The following is a 22,224-nucleotide window of genomic DNA, read 5'->3' as shown; positions in this document are numbered from 1 at the left end:
GTGGGGTCGGGGACACACACACTGTTTCAACTCACCACCCCCGCATCATATTGTAGTCTAGTCTGTCTTCAAACTTCCACTCCTCTCGAAACCTTTTTATATTTGAATATCAACATTACCTGTGCATCCTCAGTAATCCTCAGTTTACTACAATATACTCCTCTCCTGAGTCCTGACTAGTGACTTCATCGTCTTTCCAAACGCACGCACACACACAGAGAAAGGGAGAGTGCCCCCCCCCCCCCCCCCATTTCCCTTTCCCCAGTCCACACTGTCTGCTGTTCTCTATGGCTCTGCCGCTGATCAGGATTAGCTTGTTAGCTTACGCTAACATAACGTTCATTTCGGGCGATGTGGGCATAAAGGAATGGCGACGATGCAATGCATGTTAGATGCATTTGACCCGTTGTGAGAAGAAGAAAAAACCACAGACTTATTTCGGCTCGCAAAATAAGCGCACTGCTGTGTAGCTCTGCTCTCAGGGAACAAACTTAACTTTTTGACTTACCAGCCATTTGGCTGGTAGATTTAAAAAAATACCAGCCAGGCAGATTTTTTACCAGCCATTGGCGGTTGGCAGCTAACGTTAGCTACGTTAACCCTGACAAATAGCTACATGCTAAGCTAACGTTAATTATATCATATCGAACCGATAGGAGCTTATTTTATCTAATCGTACGTGGATGTTTGATCGGGTAGTGGCACACGTGGTACCACCACGTAAGATTAGATAAGATAAGCTCCTATCGGTTCGATATGATGTAATTAACGTTAGCTTAGCATGTAGCTACCACGACCACAACACCAGAGGGAGTTAGCCGAACGTTAGCCGCCAGCCACTTTTTCATCCGTGATGCCTCAGCTGGTATTATATAAAATTTGTGATTTGGATTTCTGTGTTTGTTATTAGTACAAAACGTAACACAGCAGCTTCAATTTGGGTATTCGAGAGATGGCCATGTCTGCAGGTGTCTTGTATGGACATGATGTCAAGTCAATCAGGGCGAGCTTCTTTGACTCATATCTCGCCTTAGAATCACCAGAAAGGCTTTCGAAATAGTGAAATGCCATGTTGGCCTCAATATTTTCAAAACAAATCGTATGAAAATGTTATGAAATGAACAAGAATGTGATAAAACATGTAATAAAAACGGAGCTCAGCACATACATTTGATCGTAGAAATCCGTTTGTTTTCCCTCATACCAAGATGGCGGCGGTCTCGTGACATCAGAGTGTCTTCGAGAATAGGTAATGGTATGTATGCAATACCAGCTTAATCCAATAATACCCAATATTCAAAACCATTATATTTTAAATATATATATACAGTATATATTTATATTTACTTATAATGTTAATGTACTGTGCTCCACCGTCTACTTTTTCATTTGCTTGTTCTTTTTTCATGCTTGTTGTTATCAATGCTTTGCAATGAAATGTTGTCGGTCACTATATTTGTGTTGACGTATGTTTGGTCGTGGTCACTGGTCACAGTTTCAGCCATCGTTAGGTTTAGATCAGATACACACAGTTCTATTAGTGCAGTTTCAGCCATCATTAGGTTTAGATCAGATACACACTTATATTAGTGCAGAGTTTCAGCCATCCTTAGGTTTAGATCAGATGCACACAGAGCATGAACAGCTACAGCTGTATGAGAGTTCACTCAGAAAGGACTTGTTGAGGCACCAATAGCACTTTTTCATTATTGATTCAGAGTACAGAGATTTGAGGAGCCCATACTGAGTTATGTCCTATTCCATACATACCAACGGGTTCACAAATGAAGGTTTTAGCAGCATACAGTATATTATTTTAACTGAGCTATTACAGTATGTTGTAGGCTGGATAGACTCACTTCTATGGTTCAGATCAGATGATAAATGTAAGTTGTTTCCAGGATGTGGTTTTCAGGGGGATGGAGGTAATTTCTCTACCTCTGGTCGTTTTTTATTTATTTTTTTTATCATTCGTGAGGATACGATTTATCCCCCTTCTGGTGGTTTATAATAGACTATCGTTCATTCTAGCATTGAATTGAATACATGAATTTCTGAAAATGGTCAGCAGCTAACCATACTGCTTGTCTTCTCTCTCCCTGAAGCCACTGCCAGCTGTGTTGCTGAGTGCAGTTTGAGTCACTACAGCCGCCTGACACTTTCAGTTTTACTGGCTTCAGTAGAAGCAGTGGATATCAGAGCGACTGACTGAGGCCCTGTTTAGACAGAAACGCTAGCAGGTGAATCCGCAAAAATATTTTTTCGGATGTGCCTTTCGTTTATACGGAAACAGCGTTTTTACGGGGTGAAACCGTAAAAAAGTGAGACCACCTTCCAGGGTGGAATTCCTAGAAACGATAGATCTTTGCGCTCTCATCTAAACTGTCAAACCACATAAAACGATGACGAAAGGGTTGTCAAGGCTCTCGTCGCGCATACTGCTTACATCACAGGCATGCGCCAGTAGCCTAGAAGCGTAAACAAAGCGAACAAGCATGTCTTGATTCTATCTACGGACTGGAGATCACCTGAAGGCTACATTGGCAGTACTTTTTTTTTGGCAGTACAAGAATCTGTCCCGCGGACTGGAGCCGCTGTCTGTGAGTGACTCTGCTTTGGTCCAATCACATTCCTCACCCACAGTCTGCGAATCAGAGGCAGAGTAGGGCGGGTCTTCACAGCACGTCATGTGACATATGCGCCAATCGTGTGACAGCGGGGCTCAGTCGTCTCGAGTAGTTACTCTGCACGGAGAATTCCACCCCAAAACACTAGTCTAAACGCAAAATTAAAAGTGAGACCGCAAGACGACTTTTGCGGTTTCTGTTCAGACTCTCTCTAAACGTAGCCTGAGTGAAGTCAGTGATGCTACTGAAGGATATTGAACTCCAAATCCCGACGTTTGTGTCTTGGACAAAAACGTCAAATGTTGAAGTCGGCCCGGGCACGACCCTGTGACCCTCCATGGTCCATGGTGCTGAAAGCTTTGTGTTTTTGGAAAGAAGACATAATTTATATCAGCCTACAATTTCTGCTCGGTTTTGCAGTGTTTCTGCTGCCCAGCCGTTTAGCCTATTTGACTTGACCTACTGTGACGCCCAAATAAAGAAGACATTAGCAACTTCAGAGGCCAGAGGGTGGGACCTATAAACACATTTACCATCCAATACCATTGTGAAGCTGAACAACAGGACCCATTGACTATGTAAATGTGCTTGGAAAATTAAATTTACATTTTACAGCCTTTAAATGTTACTAAAAGTGATGTTGTAACTTTGCAACCGAGGGCCTCAGCCTACTGTGCTCTTAAGAAATTAGTTAATTAATGTAGCTGCCGGTATATTTAGATTAAGTGCTTTATACATCATGTAAACCTTATTTCTACGTATTGTATTCAGTATTACTTTACTGTCTCACAACATCGGCCTGCTGTCCTGCGTTTGGTTCACGCTACAAGATGAAAAGGGAGCAGGAAGCCATTGCATTATATTTCTGGAAGCATCCATTTGAAAGCAAAACAGCCGGTTGAGAATTCAATCTCTTGCTTGAGGACAAATCCCTCGATTGAGAAAAATGGAAAGAACAAACATTTCTTTCCAACCAGAATTCACTTGCATTGTTTTATGAGATGTGAGTTTTATATGGATATAAATGTATATAATTGTTTATGGCCTACATACAAGTTTTAGTTTTAGCAATCGGTATTTGATCAATATCAGCCTGCTACCAACGGTCAGTATTTGAGTTTAATACTGAGGGTGCAGACCTTAGTATTAGGTCAGGTTTTAGAATCCAGGCTACAGGACATCGAGGCTCGGTAAAAAGGGATTATTTGTAGGCAGAGACTGTATTTAGGATTAGATTCAGAGTCATTGGGTCAAACGTAGTAAGTAAGTAAGTAAGTAAGTAAGTATTTATAAAGCACCTTTCATACATGTCATGTAGCTCAAAGTGCTGTACACAATTATAGGCATATATAACGATAAAAGCAATAGTCACAGTGATCAGTTAAGATCAATGTTTAAAAAAATAAAAAATAATAATAATAGTAACGTAAAAATGAAAATAACGTAAAAACAGTCATTTGCTTACCAGTTTGGGAGAACAGGTCCGCACAAACATTTCCGCTCAGTAGCAACCGGAAGTGCACTAAACCAATGCACTTGTATGGTAGGTAGCAATGTTTAGCTCTTATAACGCTAGTGTAGTTACGTTTTTATCAGTGGTCATAGTTGGGTCCATAGTGCTTTACCAAGTCCCATGGATCCATCAGTGGCCGTGTATTGTGGTAGAAAGAAAGAAAAAGAAAAACGTATAAAGAAAACAGTCTAAAGTTTGGGAGGTCCGCAAAAACACGACCGTTCAGCTCAGAAGCTGAGGCGTGTCAAAAACTTTTGAAAAACTGGAGGCGTGTCTCCTATGTACCCGTTCCTTCATCTAAAAAGTTTGAAAGTTTGGGAGGTCCGCAAAAACACGACCGTTCAGCTCAGAAGCTGAGGCGTGTCAAAAACTTTTGAAAAACTGGAGGCGTGTCTCCTATGTACCCGTTCCTTCATCTAAAAAGTTGGGTCCACAAGACTTATCCTAGCCTCATGGATCCATCAGGTTTTTCCAAGCCATAACTATTTGTAAGCTAGACTGTATAGGTACGTTTTTAATTTTCCTTAAAAAATGTGTATAGAGCTGGCGTTTCTGATGTGTGTTGGTAGTGTGTTCCATAGTTTTGGGGCATAGTTGGCAAATGCCATACTTCCTATCCTTTTTTGGTTTCTGGGCGTGTCTAGTAAACCTGTAGTGGATGACCGTAGCGTTCTTGAGGGCAGATAACTAACTAGGGAATTTGCTATGTATTTTGGGCCTTGCTCATTAAGAGCTTTATATGTTAGGAAAAGGACCTTAAAATCAATTCTATGAGTTATTGGAAGCCAGTGCAGAGTGGCCAGGACTGGAGTGATATGTTCTCTTCTCCTTGTATGAGTTAGTAATCGAGCTGCAGAGTTTTGGATAAGCTGAAGCTTCCCAATGGTTGCTTTGGGTCAAACGTAGGACCTGTGGATGATTGTTTGTTTGCACAGATCATACCTTGCATGCATGGGCGGCGGGTGTATAAGGCTGGGGCAGGCTGTGCCTTCCCAGACCAGTCGACACATTATTTTTATTTATAAAAAAAAAAAAAAAAAAAAAAAAAAAAAATTTTAGCCTTTATTTTTTTCCCCTGTGTACCTGTGTGTGTGTGGGGGGGCTGGGGTCCGTCAATGGATAGGTGTGGTGACACTTAACATTCCAGACGGCCTGAATACACTGAAGACTGGCAGGAGCCCCCACCCACCCCCACTTCAAAACATGGTTAAAAAAGAACTTGTCAACAACATCCCTGCAGAACTCTAACACCATATGCTTGCCTGTACCTAATATGTAGAATTATTGTTTGTTTGTACATTGTCTGTACATGTCTGATGTAAATATTTAGCATTTATATATAAATAATATTGGGCATACTGCAGAATTAGGCAGCCTGTCTGTGTGTGTGTGTGTGGGGGGGGGGGGGGGTGTCGGAGGTGTCAATGGGTAGGTGTGGTGACACAGTTGACATTCCAGACCGCATCCAGTACTGTCTGTACCAATCACATCGCACGCACCCGTTTGTATAAACATTATACAAACATTATAAACATAATTTAGCTGCTGCTGATGCATAATGAATGAATGGTGAGTTGTTTAAAATGACAACATACATGTGTTAATTATTTGATTTGATTGATCCGAGAGACCGAGAGAGATTGCTCCAGAGCATCTCAGAGCATTACATTTTCAACTCGACCTATTAACGTGAACTGCGAACCACAAGGCACCAGCGCCAGCGGCCGCCACTGTTGAAATGTATATAATATATATGCGCAGGCTGCTGGCTAGTGTGTGTCTTGTGCTGCAGCCGGCTCGCTGGCCGAGGTGTCAACGACGAAGGTGTCAATCTGTGGCAGCGTTTAACATTCCAGGTATACAGGCAGTAACCAATCACGCATAGGCTCAGGTTAAATAATGTGGCCAATCACATCATTCACATGATCATCCTGAATCTGATCCCGCAGGCAGAGTAAAGCAAACATCTGTGTTCTGAATTTCAGCCTGCCGATCGCTTTGTAGAGAAGCGAGGAGGCATAACTAGCGATCACCTGAGGCTGTATGTTGTTTTATCTTGGCAAACAAGGGCTTGCTCTAAGAGGACATGATGAGAGTCCGAGTTCATCAAATCGTGGAAACTTTTTAGAGCTACTGTATGTACATTGTTTTCAAAGCATGATGAGATCTAAATTACGAAAAACTTTCACTTCATTGCAACTTGTGATTCAATTCTCACCAAGACGAAACGTCGCATTTATCTGCATTAAGGTAAGACAATGGTTCATATATTATTGGATGCCTTCATTTGAACACTTAATTTGCACTATATATAAATGAGTGGGGCTCGCTGTAGTATAGCCTAGTAGTGTGTGTGTATATGAAATCAGAACCTGGACAGTTTGCGTGAAACCAAAAATAAAAGGTCAAATTTTTCTCGCGCTACGCGCAAGGGGGCGTTCCCAATACAGCCTACCTAGACCATAAGCCCATCCGCCGCCTATGCTTGCATGCCTGGAATTCTGATGGGCCAAAGACATTGAGTGGAAAAGCCAGGCTCGGGAGGACTGTAGCGTCCTGGATGAGTTTAGTTTTGAGTGTAAGGCTTTGGATGTTTGTTCTCATAGTGATGTTAGGGCAATTACATGTTTATTTTTTGTCTTAAAAGGACAGTCCAGATCTTTTGACATGAACTGGTGTTATTTACTTGCCAGCACTGTAATCAATGTATAACCAGTAGCTTATTTATAGGCAGGAAACAGGCTCTCAAAACAAACACGTTTGAATCCTCATCACAGCATTTAATTTGTTAATTTCAACTCATAAGACACTGAGGTTACCCTCATTTACAGCGACGACACACTTACAAAACAAGCAATTTCATACATATAGGCAGAATAAATAAGAATAAACAATAAAAAAAATCAGCTAAGACAGTTAGAAGTCGACACACAGTGGTCGGAGATCATACTTTTAAATGCAGCAAAATAAGGAAGAACCTTCGGCTTCAGAGTCAGTTGGAGGACATTCCAGGTGTTGGAAGCATCAAAGGAAGAAGCAGTTTTCCTTAGTTCAGAGCGAACTCAAGGAACCCTAAGAACCTATTTCGAACGTGTAGAATAGGTTACAATATTCCATTCCAATAGTGTTGTGATGTAAGGTGGAAGTTTACCACTAATAGCTTAAAAAATAAACAAATACCAATAATAGTTACGCCATCCAGCCTTTTCATAAAGGACACGTGGTGGGTATCATATCTGTCACCAGTAATAACTGATGGCAGAATGATAGACCGAGTCCAGCAGTTTAAGAGTTGAAGCCGCAGCATGCCTATAAATCACATCACCATAGTCCAAAATGGTTCCCCAGTGTTCCCAATGGTTCAGACTAGACTGACATGATGTCTTGGAACTAGCCCCAGTGTTCCCTATGGTTCAGACCGACATGATGTCTTGGAACTAGCCCCAGTGTTCCCTATGGTTCAGACCGACATGATGTCTTGGAACTAGCCCCAGTGTTCCCTATGGTTCAGACCGACATGATGTCTTGGAACTCGCCCCAGTGTTCCCTATGGTTCAGACTTCAGACTGACATGATGTCTTGGAACTCGCCCCAGTGTTTCCTATGGTTCAGACCGACATGATGTCTTGGAACTCGCCCCAGTGTTTCCTATGGTTCAGACCGACATGATGTCTTGGAACTCGTCCCAGTGTTTCCTATGCTTCAGACTGACATGTCTTGGAACTTGCCCCAGTGTTTCCTATGTTTCAGACTGACATGATGTGTAGTAACTGCATCATACTGAGGCTAATTCAGAAGAATCAAGCATGGGACATGGAGGACCACCGTCTTCTGTTGTGAATTGTTCAATCTTGTGTCTGCATGTTGTGGTGTGGATTAAAATAGAGACCCTGTGTCTGAACCTTCCCGGTTGAACCCGGCCAGAACTCGGCTAAGCTAATGTGTATGCATCGATTACACTACTGGCAAGTATTTTATACCACTAAATGAAAAGAAATCCCTTTAAAGTATTTATCTTTATTGAGACAATAGGACGGCTGAGAGGGAGACATTTGAGAGAATGTTCTGGTGGTTTCAGAGGCGGTGGGGGGGGGTCTGCACCACTATCTCTGGGCTCAGGTCTTAACGCTGTCCTCTCCTCCCAGGGTCATCCTCTGTGTCCTCCATGGTGAGTTTCAATCGGAGTTCAGAAGACGCCCCCGTCCCTCCACCAGTCCCCCCTCGGAGAAGGCCAGAGTCCGCCCCCGCAGAGTCCTCTCCCTCAAAGGTACCTGTTCTTTCCCTTTTGTTTGTTAAAGATCCCCTTCACTCAAGAAGGTATTTTTATTTAAGCAATAGCTCACATATATCACATATAATAACCATATACCACAGCCTCAAGTGAGCTATTGCTTTTATAAAATGGTTGCCAAGCATGGCAATATAAATACCTGGCAAGGTTTCATAACATAAACACACAGCAACAAAAAAAAAATCAATCATTTATTGATAACAAAATCATTCTACCGAGTAAGCAAGACGGAGTGGAAATCATGCTAATCATCTAGTCGAGCATTTTATTTTTTTTATTATTATTAATAGTTTGAAACACAAAACAGCTCAACATAAATACAGTACAATACAGACAAAACTAAACTCACATACAGTACAATACAGACAAAACACACTAACAAAATAGGGGGGGGGGGGGGTGCAGATCAAACACTTCTGCTTTCAGTCATAACTATTCTCCAAATATGTCCTTATATAGATCCAGGGACCGTCCTCTCCATGGTCATGTTCAGCGAGCGTTGAAGCTGCTCGTTCCATTGCCAATAGGTCCATGAAATCCCTCATCCAGGTGTCCATGCAGAAACAATTTGGCTTTTGGATCTTCCAGTTCATCATGTTTGTACGCTTAACTGACATATATGCTAGTGTAATGATGCGTTGCGTAAGTGCTGATTGTATACCAACTACCCCTATGCCCAAGATGCAGACTCTTGGATCTAAGGGTATTTTAACACTGAGAATAGAGGATAGTCTTAAAATGACCTTGTGCCAAAAACTCTTCACTGTGGGGCAATGCCACAACATGTGGATGAGTGTTCCTACCTCCCCACATCCATGCCAGCACAAATCTGAGATGGCTTGATCCATTTTATTTTTATTTTACATGGTGTAATATAGGCTTGATGAACTACCTTTAATTGTATCATTTTATATCTTACACATTTGGATGATGTTGTATTTTTTTAAAACAGTCTCCCATTGTGGAGCAGTCAAGGAAACCTTCAAATCCCTAGTCGAGCATTCTTAAAGATTGGGGCGACCAACTCTGACACCATTCTGAACACACTCTAGTAATGTTATGCCTGTATGTTTACATCCTGAACACACTCTAGTAACGTTATGCCTGTATGTTTACATCCTGAACACACTGACTCTACTCTAGTAACGTTATGCCTGTATGTTTACATCCTGAACACACTCTAGTAATGTTATGCCTGTATGTTTACATCCTGAACACACTCTAGTAACGTTATGCCTGTATGTTTACATCCTGAACACACTCTAGTAACGTTATGCCTGTATGTTTACATCCTGAACACACTCTAGTAACGTTATGCCTGTATGTTTACATCCTGAACACACTCTAGTAACGTTATGCCTGTATGTTTACATCCTGAACACACTCTAGTAACGTTATGCCTGTATGTTTACATCCTGAACACACTAGTAACAGGTATGTTTTCATCCTGTTCCTCCACCTGTGTTGGTTGTGCTTGGAATTAACCCATGGGACGGTTGTAGCCATGTGATCTTTAGCTCCCTGACTGAACCTTCCTCTCTCCTCTCAGATGATGTCAAAGCACTCGGACAGCCCCCCGGCCATCCCCCCTCGGCAGCCGACCAGCGCCAAGGTGTTGTACTCACCCCGCTACTCCCTGTCGGCGGCGGAGCGCACCTCGGTGTCGGAGCCGCCCGACAGCCCGCCCTGCCTGCCGCCACGGGAGCCCGTGAGAACGCCGGACGTCTTCAGCTCCCCGCTGCACCTCCAGCCCCCGCCGCAGGGCCGCACACGCTGCGAACTGGCCCAGGCCTTCTTCCCCCTGTCGTCGTCCTCCGCCTCCATCTGCGCCTCCTTGCCCCTGCTGCCGCCCTTCGGACCGCTCACGCCACCCCCTCCCCCGACACCCTCGCCCTCCCTGGGCCCGCGCAAGCACCTGCCCTCGCCGCCGCTCCCGGACTGCGACCCCTTCCTCCCGCTCGGTGTGGCCGGTCCCCCCGTCCCCCCCCGCCAGAGTGTCAGTGGCGCCGGCGTCCTGGAAGGGAACGTTCCCAAGCTGCCTCCCAAAACATACAAAAGGGAGTCAGTCGGGCACCCTTCACTGCACCGGGACGGCCCCCCGCTGCTGGAGAACAGCAACCCCTCCTAGAAACAGACCTTTTCAGACTGGTGGGGGGGAGTGGCTTAAAGGAGCTAACACTAAAGACTTTCAGACAAGAACAAAGCAAAATCATGAATATAATAACAAGACTTTGAGAGAGAGAGAAAAGAAAAGTAAAATTCAAAGCCAGAGTAGGTTTTATTCTGACTTGGACAGAAAAGAGAGGAAAAAAAGAAAATCATGTGCCCTTATATGAAAAAAAAGATGATTGTCTATTTCACATTCAAATGCAGAGCGTTGAAGATTGCCTATAATGTCCCACTCGGAAGGGGGTGGGGGGCGTCTCTTACCATCATGTCCGTTTCCTTTGTGTGCCGTTGACGTATTTGTACGTATGTTGTCTGTCGTCGTCCGATGTTTATTTCATTTTGAGGTTTTTCTTTTAGTTTTTCTCGTTTGTTGAGTTGATCTGTACTCGTCTGTGAGCTCAGAGGCCTGCAGTAACCCCTACAGCTTGAAGCAGGACCCGCAGGTCTGGCCGCACGCTGGACGACTCCCAGCAGGACCCGCAGGTCTGGCCGCACGCTGGACGACTCCCAAGGAAAAAGTCACTGTTGACCAGTTCAAACTAAGACCGAAAAGGAATAGTAAGAAAAAAGAAAACGTTTTTTTTTTGTTTTGTTTTATTTTATTAAATCCACTCAAACTAGTATTTTCAACTTGTTGGTTGGACAACAGTGAAATGGACACAGAGGAATGACTTGTGAATCGAACAGAGACTTGAGGGGGTAAGAAAAAAGGTTAAAATAAAATAAAAAGCTGCCGCAATTTAGCAAATGTATTGATCTGACCGCCCGTATTATGAATGCCTCAGCATTTCCCACAAGCCACCTCATCCCTGTCGTAAAAGGGACTCTGGGGGGGAGTCATGCGGTAGGTTTTTCGATCCCGAGGTGAGCCGCGTTAGTAGTCGACAGAGTACCGTGATTCCAGGTACCCTCCCACACCAAAGAGGTACTTCTCAAGCATTCAAGCGAACACAACAAACTTTAAAGAAAAAAAGTGATTGTTCAAATTTTTTTGTTAGTACTTTTATCTTCCGATTACTTTTTTTTTGTGCCAATGAACATGTAAAAAACTGATTGCCTTCTTTAAACAAGGGAATAAAACGTGTTTCTACCACATGTCTGCGCCACACGCCCACCCTGAGCAGCACAGTAAAAGGAAATGTCTTAAATGGAGATGTCTGAATGTTTATTGATGATAATAATAATAACAATTTTTCTGGCTGAAGGGATACCGGTGTTTTTAACATTCCAAGTTCCAAGTCATTCTCTTGTTGATACAAAATAAAAATGTTCATCATATTTGACCATTATGGAAATATTTGGTAAACTATTGGCTTCTGGTGCATCCGAAAATGCATCTTAAACATAGGTTTAAGGTCGTGTAGACATAATGGGAAATTCCTGAATTTCCCCAAGGGGATTAATAAAGTATCTATCTATCTATCTATGGACATAAAATGAGCATAGAATTGGCATAGATATAGACAGGCATAATAAAGGCACAAATGGAGTGATTTTTCTCAGGTTTATGTGGGGAGTGATCTTATTAAAGCATATTATATTAAACATTAACATATTGTGTTTAATATACAGTAGGTACAGGAACATAACCCAAAATATTTTATTTCAACCATCTCCAAGCATGATCTTGATCACCGTAATGCAATTGCCATGGTTTGAGGGCTCAAAAAAGAGAAATATGTTTAAAATGTTGCAGGTTGGTTGAGGCTGCCTGGTAATCGACGGGTGGCTGGTTCGATCCCCGGTACTGCCGGTGCCCATACTACGGAAGTGGCCCTGAGCAAAGACGGGGCATCTAACCACCATGGATTTACTTTATTTCCCCTTCAAGTCCAGTTTCTTCTCATTAAAGGTAATATCCAACCTAAAACTGAATTGTAATGTTTTCATGTCATTTAACAGTTGAATCCAGTGTTGTAGTCGAGTCTAGAGTCCCCAGTGTTCGAGTCCAAGTCCGAGACACCAAAGAAGAGCCCGAGACGAGTCCACATTACCATAGTCCGAGTCCAAGTCATCAACCTCCACTCTGCCAGTCAAAGAGCTGACATACAAATAAAAAAAGGTCTACATTAAACAAATGACACAGCTGTCACCATTTCAAAGGGATTTCATTTACTTTGTGAAACAATAGCCAAACAAATGCACTAGCCATCAATATATTATGCCAAATGATTAGGGCCTATTACAAAAAAGTTTTAATAAATAACTATTTATCCAAGTCAGTGCTCAAGTCGAGTCACGAGTCCCGAAAATCAGTCCGGGGCCCTATTTCCCGTACCTGGCTAACTGAGTTAGCCGGATAATTTTCAGCATAGCTTGACTTAAGCCAGACATTTCCGTTCCCCGACGTCGGATTGTCTAAAAATCGCCATGGTAACAGATCAGAAAGTTTGAACCTGCTCCAGAGCAGGGTTTAGTTCAGTTAGCTGGATAACCTGCATGGCCACACCCTCGCAAAGAAATGCCAGCTCCCTTCCTGAAATATTTCTCACAGTCTAGATCCCATTATGCCATTCTGAATTATGTTTTTGTGCTTCGTTTGAAATGTAAAATAATAGGTCTACCTAAAATGCTGATAATAAATCATATTCAGCCTATGAATTTACTTTGTCCTATATGCACGTCATATTTATACGGATACGGCGCTCGCGACAGTTATTTTAATAACGAACTAAACGGATCATTGCAAATGTGAATCCTGCAGGGATATTTTTAATTAATGAAACCTATCGGGTGTTTGGCTCTGATTAGTTTAATATTCTTCGCTGTGTATTTGCTTAACGGAGCACCCGGATGCGTTTCATTCAAGCTGTGTGCGGATTGTGGATATGAATTATGAGGAATCTGAATCTGTGGAGTGTTTAATTGTATCACTGTCACTGTGACAGTGTCACACGTTATTGTGATATTGTAACTGGGATTAAAATATGAGGAGATGCGCTGTTTGGTGGATTTGATGACGTGACGTGACTTGATCAATTGAATGAGCCTTTGACGTTTTTGATGAATGAATTTGAGAAAATGCATTTATCTTTTCAAGCACTGTTATCTGATGATGAACATGAGGTGTCACTGGTATAAACCAAAGGGTAATCAATTCAATGCATGTATGGATTAGGTCCGAAACAGATTAAAACCTGATTAATAGTGTAACTGCAAGCCTCCCTCCAAGCCTCTCTTTGGAAACCATGTATTTATATAGTACATAATACCTAAGCACATACAGTACAGATATCCTCATAATATAATTCATATCAATTAGATACTATTTGGGCTTGTTTTTATCCTTATTCTGAAAGAGTTGAACTAATTATTTTCGCTAGCAAGATCTCATTTGATTATTCATTCCATAAGCCTACTGCCAGCAGGCACGTTTAAAGAAATATAATCTGATTGATTGGGGTAATGAGGGACTTAAAATTAGCCTATAGATTATGCATTTAACTCGTCGGCGAGGCTATTGAGCCGTACTGCATTGTACCCATTCTGCAATCTGTTAATAAAGTTTTAAATCAATCAATCAATGCCGTTAGAAAATCAGGATTTCTGCGATCGACACCTGCTGTCTTTTCAGCTGAGGCGGCCGTGCGCAATTATCCTGAGTCTCAAGTCTGGTTCAAATGAACGAGACTGAATCCACCTTCGAGGAACAGGAAAATCCCGGATTCAAACATCGGGTTAATTGAATCTGGATAATGGAACTTTTGATCGACTTAGTTGAACCAGGTACGGGGAATAGGGCCCAGGACTCTGACTCTAGTACTACAACACTGGTTGAATCAACACCACCCAAAGCTGGAATCTGAAGAATCAAGACTGATACCTTTGTCATCGAGCTCTTTTGCACTTTACATGTTAAACCCCAATAAAAACAAGATATCGGGTCAGAAAATGTACAGATCTCTGGAAAATAACCTGGGTTCCGTCAGCGCTCAGTCTGTTCTCAATGAGCCAACTTCACAAGTGTCTTGACACTATTGCAAGATTCCAGATTTAGTTGATTGTAATTGCTTGTGTACTTCAATAGATAAAACAAATCAATACTATTCCTCCAAGCCCAGAGCAGTGCAACAAGAAAAGTAAAAAGAGAAACAAATGTCTAGCTCATTTCTAGCTCCAGAAGACTTGATTTGTCTCTTAATTGATTTCTATTTTAATCTCTTCTGTTTTAGGGTGAACTTTTGCTTTTATAGGGGCACTTAACAATGCTGATTTATTTTGCTCATAATCTCTCTCAAACTAAAGGATTCAATGTCCTTGATGACATCACTGGTGGCCACATTCAAACTTACTCTCAATTATCATACTAAATGATAGGGGTGTAACGATGCATCGATTCGATTTGAATGTTAGAATCGATTATAATCTAAATTAAAAAAATTATATATATATTTGTTTTAATGCTTTTTGTGTGTGTATTGTTTTTATTTACCTATATAGTCCATTCATGCTGAGTGAATCAGTTCCCCCAACCAACATTTGTGTATTCAAATTTTTTGGGGGAATTAACTGATAGAAAATGTATCGAATCGAATCGAATCATGGTCAAATGAAGAGATTTCATGATGCATTTAATCGTTGCCTGAATAATCGTAATCGAAATGAATCTTTGAGGTTGCATCGTTGCACCCCTACTAAATGAACATGTAGGGGATGTATACGAGGTTATGTGCAAAATAAATCTGCATAGATTTTTGATTAAGCACCCCTTTAACAAATGTTCACATTAGCTAAACACGTCTTGCCTTTACCAGTGAAGCAAGGTTGTCTAGCATGTATTTTCTCTCCATGAACACAGACTGGTTGCAAGTTGCGATAATCAATGCTGGTTTTATTAAAAAAAGTCCTGTAACAAAAAATACTAAACATCTTTGCTGAAGCAATGAGCACATCACATTAGGACCCACATGCAAGTGAATCACTCCAACTCCCCTTCTGAAATGTAATCCTCAACTACCAAGCATGTGTTTTCAAAGGCAATTCTGAAGAGGCTTGTATCGGCCTGTGGCACCTCAGCTGATCTAGGCGATGTGGACGTGGAGGATTCAAGCCACTCATCATCACCACTCTGCTAACTGGAGATTGTGGTAAGAGACCCATGTAGACTACTGACCTACTTTGTCCAATTGCAGATCTATTACTTCTGAAGCATGTACAGTTCTGGCTTTCATCATTTCAGAACATTGCTAGTTCCGGTACATATGTCTGGGTGTCTAAATGGTATAGATAGAATTGCTTCGGTACAGAGTGTCGAAAAATGCCATTCAATACCCAAGTTAAATAGTTAAAGAAACAAAATGTTGGGAAATACACTTACTGTATTTGCCATCTTCCCCAGAGTCGGACGAAAACATTTATCAATTTCATATCTGTGTGTCAGTTTTGGGAATTGTATTTCTTCACTTTTGATGGGGCTAGGCTAGCTGCTCCCTACCGCTTCAGGTCCTTGTGCTAAGCTAGCCTAGCTGCTCCCTACTGCTTCCAGTCCTTGTGCTAAGCTAGCATGCACCTGGACCTCTCTCTGGGGCTACTAGACAAAGATGAAACCGATATCAAATAAGTATTTTCCAAAATGTTGGGTGTGTTCCTTTAATCTCATCTGCCTCAATAAATCTATATTAAGCATGTTTGTTCTAAGATATGAGGCTGGTGACTAGCCATTTCTTCTGTTCAACCAATCCAAAACAAAGCCTCTGATTGGTTAATACAGCACACACGAAACATTATTAAGGTATGGTATAAAAAAAGAGAAAAAAAAAGTATAGTTTTGGTATCTGTATTGCAACCAGTATAGACACATATCAAACGATACTCAGCCCTACTGGCAGTTCCATTTCTTATCTAGTGCTTATCAGGAGTGCCACGTTGGTGCCTTTATACCCCTTATCTTAACAAGAACCCACTCACACGACCCTTTCCTGCATAATAAACACAGTATACACTAGCCAGGCCAAGAAGACATACCGGTACGCCCGTTTTGTGAAGAAAGAAAAAGGCAACGACAGGACCAAACGCCTCCGTCTCAGGAGCCTTCATGTTGACCCAAGTCGGGGTTGTTCTGCACCAGACTCTGCACCCTGGCCAGGATGATCTCATTCGCGCTGCTGCAGTCCTGCGCTCCGTACGGGGCTCGGACGGTCAGCACGTTGGCCACCCTCAGCGTGGCCCCCTGCACCTCCACGGGGATGCGGTTCTTCTCCAGCCACAGGCGAAGGCTCTCCTTCCTGCGCTGCAGTTCCTCCGTGCCGAGCGACTTGGCCTCCTGGGGGAGGAAGACGGCCCGGAGGCGCTCGGGGATCACCTCCTCCCCTTCCTGCAGGACCTCCACCTTCTCCACGGCGTGGCCCATCACCACCTCCACCGTGGTCTTGTCCTTCTCCAGAAAGCTCACCAGCACAATGCTGCAAACACAATGAGAAGATCCAGTTAGTATTTTTTTATTTTTTTTTTTTTTTTTACTTAACCAGATAAAAATGTATCGAGACTAAATCTAATTTACAATGCTGACCTGGTCAAGAAAGCAGCAACATTTACACAATGGTAAACACAACAAAAACATAAAACACAGAACACAACAAAAAAACGATCACTACATTGTGCACATTTGGAACAATAAAAAGGTACATTACTTATTACTACATGAGCAGCTGGTGGTAAGGACCTCAGATAACATCCGTTTAAATCTGGCTAAAGGAACATGTGCCATCAGTTTGAGGCTTGACTGAAGGTCATTCCAAGACCAAGGACCAAATAAATAAAAAATAAAAAGACTCCTTTTTCCAGCATCAGTCCACACAGCAGGTACCTGGAACCGTATCCAGGCACTGGATCTGAGATTGTAAGAGTCGCAAACTGGTCAAATCTGGCACATATATAGTGGTAGTTTGCCTAAAATGGCGTTATACAATCAAATAAACCAGTGCTGCATCCTGCACATAGTAAGTGAGGACCATCCAGTTAGGCTATAGTGTGCAATGATGAGTCCTATAGGGTGTGTTTGATATATATCAGTGCGGCATGGTAGAGTGGGTCAAGTTTGGCCAAAACAGTGGGACCGTAGTCAAGCAGGGACAGGAATAAGCCCGAGACCAACCTTTTACGAGAAGAAGTTGGAAAAACAACCTTTAAATCTGTAAAGGAAGCCTGAAGAGTACATTTGTTTCTTAGTTAGGGCTTCAATATGATGTTTAAAGTTTAGATTTCTGTCCAGCCAAAAGCCCAGATATTTGTATGTATCCACAAACTCAACAGAGACACAATCAATGGAGAGGACACAGACTTAGGAGCAAAAAGCCTCATTTTGGTTTTCTTACCGTTCAATAGCAGTTTGGAATCAAGAAGCGCATGCTACAGTGATATAAAAATCTGATTTTAGATTGGAAACGGCAATATCCAGAGAAGGAGCACATGAGTAATGTATACAATATATATACTCATGTCATCACCACCATGGCCAGGACGCTTATTGCTTATTCCCAGAGGAAGAGTGCTGCCGAGTGCTTCCGCGTTTTCCCTGATTGGCTGCGACACGCCCCGCGGCAGGCGCGGCAGCCGCAGAGCTTGCGGCAGAGCTTGCGGCATTATGTAGCCGTAATCCTCGATGATTTTCATTCGACGCTTAGCTCAACTGGCAGCGCTGCGGTCCTGCGGTCCGTTGGTGACAAGTTCGAATCCCTTCAATTTTATTTATTTTTTTTAACGTGCGTTAAGTTTAGGCATGTTAACTTAAGGTTAAGGTTAGGCATTGTTTTTTGGAGTTGGTTAAGGTTAGAAGGGTTAAGTTTAGGCGCTGTTAAGGAGCTGGTTATGGTTAGAGTTTGTCTTAGAGAATGGCAATATTCTTTCGGAGTTGGTTAAGGTTAAGGTTAGGCATGGTTAAGGTTAAGCATTGTTTCGGAGTTGGTTAAGGTTAGAAGGGTTAAGTTTAGGCGCTGTTAAGGAGCTGGTTACGGTTAGAGTTCGTCTTAGAGAATGGCAATAGACAGCCTATTTCCGCGCTGCAGCGCGAGGCAATAGACAGCCTATTTCCGCGCTGCAGCTCTCTCGCGCTGCCGTGGTCACATGGGCGTCATGGCCAATCAGAGAAAACGCGGAAGCACGCAACGCACTCTTCCGCTGGGAATAAGCTACACGCGGCCAGGACAAACTCATAGGAGCAAAGTAATTAAATATCATGTACAATAGCGCCTCCGAGTGGTTGCTTTTGATAATATCAAGATGTAAAACCTGGAGTAAACGAGTAGGGTATATCTGCAGATCCGCACTGTCCAATGTCTGGGCAGGGCTTCGGGGCCTGTACTGGATTAGGCGGGGCTTCAGGGCCTGTACTTGAATTGGGCGGGGCTTCTGGGCCTGTACACAGATGATGGCTTCATATTGGCATGCGTGTGGAGCAAATATGTTTGTATGAGTTTCTAGCTCTGGTTTAACCAATAGCATTCATTCTTCTTCGTTGAAAAATAACCAAATATGTATTTCAGTGAAAATGTACCTTAGGCTGGGGCACCTGAACTAATGTTAAACATGAACCATTCTCACAAGGTGTTCAACTTCACATTCTCTTGTCCACCGCAATACACATTGTCAACATGACAACGTCATTGTAAAAAACACATGTCTTGCTTATTCAATCAAATCCCGGTTCATAGTGCGCACAACTGTGTTGTATAACCTTGAGCAACATTCCTCTATTTTAGTCCAATGATAAACATGACTTGATGCTTTTTTCTTACTGTATATTTGTATGTCTCTAAATGTCTTGATGAATTGAACATTCATTTAAGTACCTGTATCATTCAGTACATTAAAATGTATCTTCTTCAACTTGAACCTGTGTGGTATGTGTATCTGGTAATGTGTGTAATGGAGGAGTGTATAAACTCACACTCTAGCAGTCACTTTAACATGAACACACACACTGCACACGCTCACACTCAACGGTCACTTTACACAATGAAAAGGTCACTTTAAAAACAAGAACGGGAGTGGTTCTTGTATAGTAAACAGATGGATATAGCAAGCTAGTATAAGGATGCATAGTACAACTGTAGATTGTATAGTATAGCATTGTATAGTAGTCGTGTACATAAGACTCAAGTGCCTCATCCGTAGCTAACAGTATTGCACTATCGCGGCAGGACCTTAGCATGTCTTACCATGCTTTTTGTAAACTTATGTACATTACACCTGTTATGTCTTATTATTATTACTTGTATTATGCACATCGCTGCGGGCATGACCCCCCCCCCCCCCCCCCCCATTTCACTGTATGCTTGTATGCCGTGACAAATACAACTCTTGACTTGACCCTGGGGACCCTGATGGAAACAAGACAAACGTCTTTCTCAGGTCTGCATCCCCTTAACAATTGTATGTATTGAGCCGTACTGTATTGTACCCATTCTGCAATCTGTTAAATAAAGTTTTCATTCATTCACTTGTGTGCCTGAAAATGCACCTTTATTGAATGAATGAATGAATGAAAACTTTATTAACAGATTGCAGAATGGGTACAGTGCAGTACAGCTCAATACATATTCACAGAAAGCCCCGCCTGATTGTTATCATAAATCTTTCCCAATTTACATTCTTGATGACATGACATGCTAATCTAATCAGAGAGAGTTGTTCATGTTCAAAATTAACATGACATGCTAATCTAATCAGAGAGAGTTGTTCATGTTCAAAATTAAATGAATGTTGATTGTTCGAGTGATATTTCCATTGACGTACCTGGCGGACACAGGATCCACAGTGTACACCCAGCCCTGATGCTGTTGCTTTTCGTGCGCCGTCACTTTGACCTCTTTGTTGACATAGTTGCTCCACTCGAGGGGTTTTAAAAGACGCCACTCGCACATGATTATTTTAATCGTGAAAATAAAATGTTATTTTTGATAATAATGTTACAGAAGACGGCCTAGAAGACAGACTACCGACAGCGTTGGTAGTTTTGGGTATTCAAGAGGTGACGGTCCTCCTGGTGTGTCGACGAAATGTGCCCTCAGAAACAAGTACACACTGGAAGGGTTCTATATAACGTCAGAAAAATCTATATAACTTTACGCTTATTTCCGAAGATGTGTTTGTGCATAATAATCTACCAACTAATTTAGGGCAGACTTGTGGTGTATCTGATTAGTTGTTTGTTTGTTTTTTATTTCAATTGTTTTTGAAATTCCTATGCAAGTACAGTACAATAATGTAAATAATCACTATGTATTACATTTAAACATACAAGTAAACATACACATAAGCAAATAATATAAAACACACAAAAGTTATATTTTGAGGTCAATGTGTGCGCAGTGCGCATGCTAAATACTATACTAAAGCGCATAACAGCAATAGTATCCAGCTGCAGAGCCGCAGAGCGCCGCTCTCAGGTCCTCAGGACCGGCGCTCTGAGGACCGCTCAGCAGCGCCACCCACCCAATGGCTAAATTGGAGTATTGCACTGCGGGCGCGCCGCGCTGTGAGCTGTATGAGTAAATTAACTATACTTTTGCTCACACAATATCTTGAATGAATGAGTTTATTTATTTCGAATATAAATTGAAAATAAATAATAATAAAAAACAAGTAATAAACAGATTAAAAAACAAACAAGCAGGAGTAGGATGAAGTGTAAACATATATTCCTACCCCTTCACACTATTATCTTATGCAACTCATATTCACTATCACTCCACAAACTGAAATATACATACATTGTTGAATGAACAGCCCATTTCTTGAAGTTAGACTCTCCTCTAAATTGTAACCCCCCTCTCTATTGATTGATTGATTGATTGATTGAAAACTTTATTAACGGATTGCAGAATGGGTACAGTACAGTACAGCTCAATACACACAATTGTTAAGGGGATGCAGACCAGAGAAAGACTTTCGTCTTGTTTACATCAGGGTCCCCCATTTTCAAATCATCATGACATACACGACATACAGATAGACAGTACTGCTACATCTATACATTTATGACATACCAGATTTGCAAATACAGTACTGTTTGTGATATAAAAAGAGTCTAAAAATCACAGAATTTTTTGGATGTTACCCGGGAGTGAATTGTTTCGTGCTTTAAAACATGATTTATGCAGTCTTAAATTCAGCCAGGTCCTCGAGTTTCATGGCATGTGATTAAAAAAATTGTGTGTTTGTGTGTTCCAGATATCCTACCTTATTGATAATCAAATCTAAATTAAATGTACCACAGGCAATGTGGAGGAGAGACACCTTAGAAGGGCCATTCAATCCTAATTGCTCTTTTTTGTAGTGTGCATAATTGTTTTACTTTTACAAGTGTTACCCCAAATCTCCACACAGTAGTTCAGATATGGTATACTAGTGAGCAATATAGAATGTACAGTGATTTATCTCCGCAGATGATTGAAAAGTGTATTAACAGATTGCAGAATGGGTACAGTACAGTACAGCTCAATACATACAATTGTTAAGGGGATGCAGACCAGAGAAAGACTTTCGTCTTGTTTACATCAGGGTCCCCCATTTTCAATTCATCATAACATATATGACATACATGACATACAGATAGACAGTACTGCTACATCTATACATTTATGACATATCAGATTTGCAAATACAGTACTGTTTGTGATACAAAA

General features: G+C 41.8%; 2 protein-coding genes across 2 annotated transcripts in view; one reads left to right on the top strand and one right to left on the bottom strand.

The window, feature by feature from the left end:
- The window catches only part of sos1 (son of sevenless homolog 1), a 249,486-nt gene extending 235,675 nt beyond the window's left edge, over nt 1–13,811 (top strand). The window contains exons 21-22 of the mRNA XM_084319043.1: nt 8,286–8,407; nt 9,981–13,811. Coding sequence (XP_084175169.1) covers nt 8,286–8,407; nt 9,981–10,559 — 701 coding nt within the window. The 3' untranslated portion in view covers nt 10,560–13,811. The remainder of the gene's footprint in view (nt 1–8,285; nt 8,408–9,980) is intronic.
- Nucleotides 13,812–15,418: 1,607 nt separating this feature from the next.
- Nucleotides 15,419–20,572, bottom strand: gemin6 (gem (nuclear organelle) associated protein 6). The gene is made up of 2 exons (XM_084318906.1): nt 20,333–20,572; nt 15,419–17,001 (listed from the first exon to the last, which is right to left on the bottom strand). Exons 1-2 carry the CDS (start codon nt 20,458–20,460, stop codon nt 16,623–16,625), a joined length of 507 nt encoding a protein of 168 aa, XP_084175032.1. The 5' UTR covers nt 20,461–20,572; the 3' UTR covers nt 15,419–16,622.
- Between the last annotated feature and the right edge of the window lie 1,652 nt (nt 20,573–22,224).

Source organism: Notolepis coatsorum, assembly GCF_963971535.1.
Source record: "Notolepis coatsorum genome assembly, chromosome: 7".
Taxonomy (NCBI): Eukaryota; Metazoa; Chordata; class Actinopteri; order Aulopiformes; family Paralepididae; genus Notolepis; species Notolepis coatsorum.
The sequence above is the reverse complement of the archived record's forward strand: the minus strand, read 5'-3'. Positions and strand labels throughout refer to the sequence as shown.

What these genes read in the sequence shown, in the direction of transcription:
- gemin6 (XM_084318906.1), bottom strand. Translation starts at nt 20,460, where the DNA reads ATGTGCGAGTGGCGTCTTTTAAAACCCCTCGAGTGGAGCAACTATGTC. An exon ending in GTGGATCCTGTGTCCGCCAG is followed by an intron (nt 17,002 to 20,332) that starts GTACGTCAATGG and finishes TTGTGTTTGCAG; the next exon opens with CATTGTGCTGGTGAGCTTTC.